This window comes from Saccostrea cucullata, unplaced genomic scaffold, assembly GCF_032062105.1.
Source record: "Saccostrea cucullata isolate Sc308-1 unplaced genomic scaffold, CSIRO_AGI_Scuc_v1 ctg1276, whole genome shotgun sequence".
NCBI classification, from domain to species: Eukaryota; Metazoa; Mollusca; class Bivalvia; order Ostreida; family Ostreidae; genus Saccostrea; species Saccostrea cuccullata.
Genome location: NW_026927281.1, coordinates 285,442 through 290,440, shown reverse-complemented (window position 1 = coordinate 290,440; position 4,999 = coordinate 285,442). Strand labels below are relative to the sequence as shown.

At 31.1% G+C, this 4,999-nt stretch overlaps 1 protein-coding gene across 1 annotated transcript; it reads right to left on the bottom strand.

The window, feature by feature from the left end:
* Positions 1-398: 398 nt before the first annotated feature.
* LOC134273953 (uncharacterized) lies at positions 399-1,798 on the bottom strand. Its single transcript, XM_062756184.1, has 2 exons — positions 1,276-1,798; positions 399-661 (listed from the first exon to the last, which is right to left on the bottom strand). Exons 1-2 carry the CDS (start codon positions 1,796-1,798, stop codon positions 399-401), a joined length of 786 nt encoding a protein of 261 aa, XP_062612168.1.
* Positions 1,799-4,999: the final 3,201 nt, after the last annotated feature.

The following is a 4,999-nucleotide window of genomic DNA, read 5'->3' as shown; positions in this document are numbered from 1 at the left end:
ATATAAAGAAATCGTAGGTTTTCCTTGGTGCTTAGATATGAGATTTTGTTTTGCTTTCTACATAATTCTATATAAAATTTTGTACAATTTTTTAACCTTATGACAAAATCTTATATAATTCTCTCACTCTACTTGGTAAACATTATTCAGGATGTCAATTTATATGTAAATCTATGAAAAATAATGCTGATTTCTGAAAAAAGTTTGTTTGTGTTATTTATCCTTAAAATGTGATGAAAGTTCATTCTTGTCTGGGCTTTTTTTAAATGCACGTAGACAGGTATTGGGAATATTTGTTTAGAAGGCTTCAAAATATAATTTCCCCTTGTCATCTTTTTCATAGCTAAGCATGAGAGACAATTACCGTTAGTTGGACAAAAGGATAATCCCAAATTTCTTTACTTGCCTATCAATTTTTGTTCATTTTCTAACACCAAAAACAAATCGTCATGGACCTCTAATCCAACTGTGGATTGCACATCTTTAAAATCATTGTATTTTTTTCCTTGAAGTCGTCTCAGAAGAGTTGTTTTTCCAGCTCCAGCACAACCAACAAGCATCCCTCGCGCTCGAAATACGGAACATAGCTCCTTTTTGTTGTATTTCACATATCGATCTTTGGCATCCTTATCCCAGTTAAGTATTTCCCTTGGAATGTTTACTAAATCAAAAGCATTAACTTTTTTTTATTGAATTAAGCTTTAATGTTGAAAAGAGAAAAAAGTAATCATAGTTTAAATAAAAATGATGACAGAGTTTTATATATCAAACAATATATGTTAACTTTGTAAAACACTAATGCCACCATCCCAGATAATTGGAATTTGTCTAAGTCCAATGGACATAACTCTGTCCAAAATGGTCCAATCGTACCTAAAACAGAACTTGACCTAGATATTTTTATGATAAATCTGTACACCAAATTTCAGTTGGAAACTGCAAATTATTGGAATTTTTCTAAGTCCAAGGCAGATAAGTCTTCCCAAAATGGTCTGTTCCAAAACCAAATTTAACCGAGATATTCGTATGATAAATCCGTATACCAAATTTTATTTCAGTATGTGCAACATCTGCGAAGAAAATAAAAAATGGTGGACCGACAGACAGACCGACCGACCGGCAGCAGCAAAGCAATATGCCCTCCCTTATTCTTTTTATTTTACATTGAATCTTACTTATATTTAAAAAATACAGTAAATGTTGATGCAAAAATCTAACATTCAATTAAGTAGACTAAAATGATTAGTTTGAATACTAGTATTATTTCAGACTCACATAGTTCTGACACTTTATTCCTGTAGGTCTCATATCTCTCCACGCCATCACTGTCAGCTCTTTTCTCAACCATAACATGGGTGATAGCATCATGACTCAAACGTTCGATGAACATATTTGTCAGACTTTCAGGAATAAAGATACATTTTTCTCCTTCCTCCCGCTTATAACCCCACAGACGGCAATATTCTTTCAATGAATCTTCTGCAGTGGTTTTTATGTATTCTGCTAGTACCTCATCACTTTTCAAATAATTTTTAATGAATCTTGACATGACATTTTCTTTAACAACCGGTGATATAAATTCTAAGTAACCATCAACATGCTCAAACAAATTTTCCTTTTTAATACTTTCCTTTAAAGCCTCTTTCTGCTGCTTGCAATTTTTTTCTTTCAAACCCAGAAATTTCTCTCTTATTTCAAATATTGGATCGTACCAGTCCGTGTCTGTGGGGATTTTCATCTTGTATCCACTTGACATAAGAATCGTCAGGAGGATTGACCAAACATACTCATCATCCATTCCTTTATATTCAGGAAAAATAACAATTAGTAGAATCTTAAATATACTTTATCTACATCTTCCAAATCTGTACTTGTTTTGTTCGGTGGTTTATCAGTTTGATACAAAAATTGATTCATAATTTCTTCCGGGCGCACAGTGTCAAAATATGGAGAAAATTCGATTTAACATGATCATGAAATATCAATTTTGGATGTTTAATAAAATTATTTTTAAATTTGCATCTGTAATTACTCCAATGTAGACCTAGGAAATATATATATTCAGTATCTTTTTTTTCTTATCCATATGTATGTATGAACTTATTCTTATATGTACATGTACCTATATTTGTAATTTACCTGAACAAATATGTTATTCAGTCGAACGAATTTCTAATTAGTCCGAAAGAATTTCTACTACAACCGTACAAATATATAGTTTCCCGCATACACATTTAATTAATCTGAGCCCCTATCTAGTATGTCGCAACAATTTTCTAATTTGTTCGATCAAATATCATAAATCCGAACAAATAATTAGGTTTTCTATCTGACCCTCTGGATGTACCGTACTTTGCCAATTAAATCGATCTGACATAGTTTATCCTTTGTGTACGCAAATAGAACGAATATTCGAATCAGTAATTTACTTTTGGATATAAACTCAAAGAATTGTATTTGCTGACAAGGTCATTGTATTTACCAAAATTTCCCGAAATGATGACCATAAACAAGCCTGCTGATATTCATGCTTAATCAACTATAGGAATTTACCCGTTTTAGAAATTGTACATACGAAGAGCATGCTCTTGCGTATCGAATAAACTCCGTTTCCAGATGGTGAAGGTATATTGCTGCATTAGCAAGGGTAATTGACGATTGAAAAGTTAATCATCCTTTTTATCATAGACCTTTGTTGTTAAATTACTTTAAACGTCTTTTTCAAGTAAAATATCCTAATATGAAACGTGATGTGACAGACTCTGTGGTATCTTTTATCTCAAGCTGACCGGGATATATCATATCCACATATAGAATGGAAATAACCATTGTTAATTGACAATACGTTGTCAGTATATCTAAATGTCGAGTTGAAGGCCACAACAAGTGTTTTCTTCATTTCACGTGTATAATTTTGGACAAATTCTGCTTTCATTTGAATACAAAAATAGGTCTGCTTATAACGGAGTGCAGTTGGTACCTACTGGAATTCCAACAGATTGTTGGCAGATCCGGTCTCCAAAAACCACACATATAAATCATTTTCAAGTACCCAATGATGGACCTTAGTTTACGAGGGCTGTTCAATAAATAATGTCCTGAACTATAAAACATACATTACAGATATCATATGACATTAAACTTGGCTTTCTCTCATTATTGAATCTTTCATGAATTTATAACAGTTTATGTGACCACTTTTCATCACATAGTTTCATCGTGAGAAGCTGGGAAACAAGGGCTTTTCGAGACACTGCATTATAAATGAATGGTAAAGAATCAGTAAACTAGAGTGAAAATGAAAGCTTCATTATAGCTGCCGTAAAACTTGTTAAAAATCCCAAAGAAATATTCACTGAAATATATGACATTTACAGCAACCAATGCCTGTTTTATAGACAAAAGAGCAGGTGGATTTCAATGATAAAAAATTATATAATGGGCATCAAAAATGGGTACCCTCCTTGCCAACAAAAATTATAACAACTTATGTACTGGTTGCCAAATTTCAACAAATAATATTTGATGATGTATGATTGACTTTAAGATGCATAGAAAATTTGATAGACATCATATCGGGAGTAGTTTACACTGTTTTAAGAAACGTTTGACGGTAAAAAAGCTTGGTACTCAAAGGTCACCCTATATTTTGAAAAAATGAGTGAAAACGACAGCGTTTACGAAATTCTTAACAATTATTTTAAAATATCAGTAATTTTAGTTATCATTATATATTATATAAAGCAAGATGGAACAATGACCCCCCCCCCCCCCCCCCGGCGCGCAAAAAAAAAAATTGCCAATAAAAAACGACAGAAAACCTAAAATGAACCCACTTTATGTTTTTCAACTTTATTCATTTCAATGCATTTTTTCTTTGCTTGTGTTTCCTCCCAGGTGAAATTGCAACCCCCCCTTGTATGGTACATGTATATAAAATCCATATATCATATACATGTATAACTTTATTCAAAATTGTTTCATTTGAATTCCTTACCCGGCCGCAAGAATATCACAATAACTATGACCAAGCATTACTAACTTAGGCAATTTTTTAAATGGCTAAAGCAATTCAAGATCCTGTGTTCGAGATACATGTAGTTTATTTATTGATAGGTTACATTAATACCTTTTTAATAAACAGAAATACGAAGTGTATGCATTTTCATGGATTAGATAACTCCATGAAAGTAAAAAAAAAAACTTGTATGTAGCTACACTGCATTTTATAGACGTTTTACTGTAATTTATTTTGTAACATTATGGTGATTATTTTTTTTAGAAATTAGAAAGTAAACATTTTATTCAGTCGTACAAATTAAGATGAAAATCAAATAATTTATTATTTGGGTATCCCTTCTTAATATACCGGAATGTTTATGATATGTATAAAAATCATGCTGTAACATTTGATGCTGTATGTGTACATGTTTTCTTCATTTTTTTTTTCTTAATAGTATTGAAATTATAAAATTTAAATTGGAAATTGTTTCTTTCGTTTCTTTTCTTCATCTGTTAGCAATGTTATTTTGTTGCAGTAGTTGAGGCGTTTTAAAGACACCTTCATAAAATTTTATGAACGAACTTTGAACACGATTTGATGTTTCAAACGGATATAATCATTCATTAATTGCAAAAATTCAGATATTCTAGTAGCTTTAATTAAAAAAAGCCTCTCATAAATTTCGTCCGTAACTACTATTTTCTGAGCACGAAACATTTAAAATAAATTTATTCAATTCTTTAATGATGCAAGATGAAATTAATTTAAATTTAATTTTATGACCCAAACTTAATACATACAAACACACCCTAATTACATTAAAGTTGATGCAATACATTTTTTTCCGAGAGTATATCTACAAAATCAAGGAAAAGCAAGTAAACTTCGTGCAAACATATTTTTAACAAAAAATCCCTGTGAAACTGAAGAATGAATTCGTCTTAAGATTTGTCTTAAGATTTCTTATACTTAAGATAGTTTTGTGAAACAGCAGTA

Bases quoted from the DNA above. Each gene is read 5' to 3' on its own strand.
- LOC134273953 (XM_062756184.1), bottom strand. From the start codon at position 1,798: ATGGATGATGAGTATGTTTGGTCAATCCTCCTGACGATTCTTATGTCA. The intron at 662-1,275 runs GTGAGTCTGAAA...CTTTTGATTTAG, and splicing joins GAATAAAGTGTCAGAACTAT to TAAACATTCCAAGGGAAATA.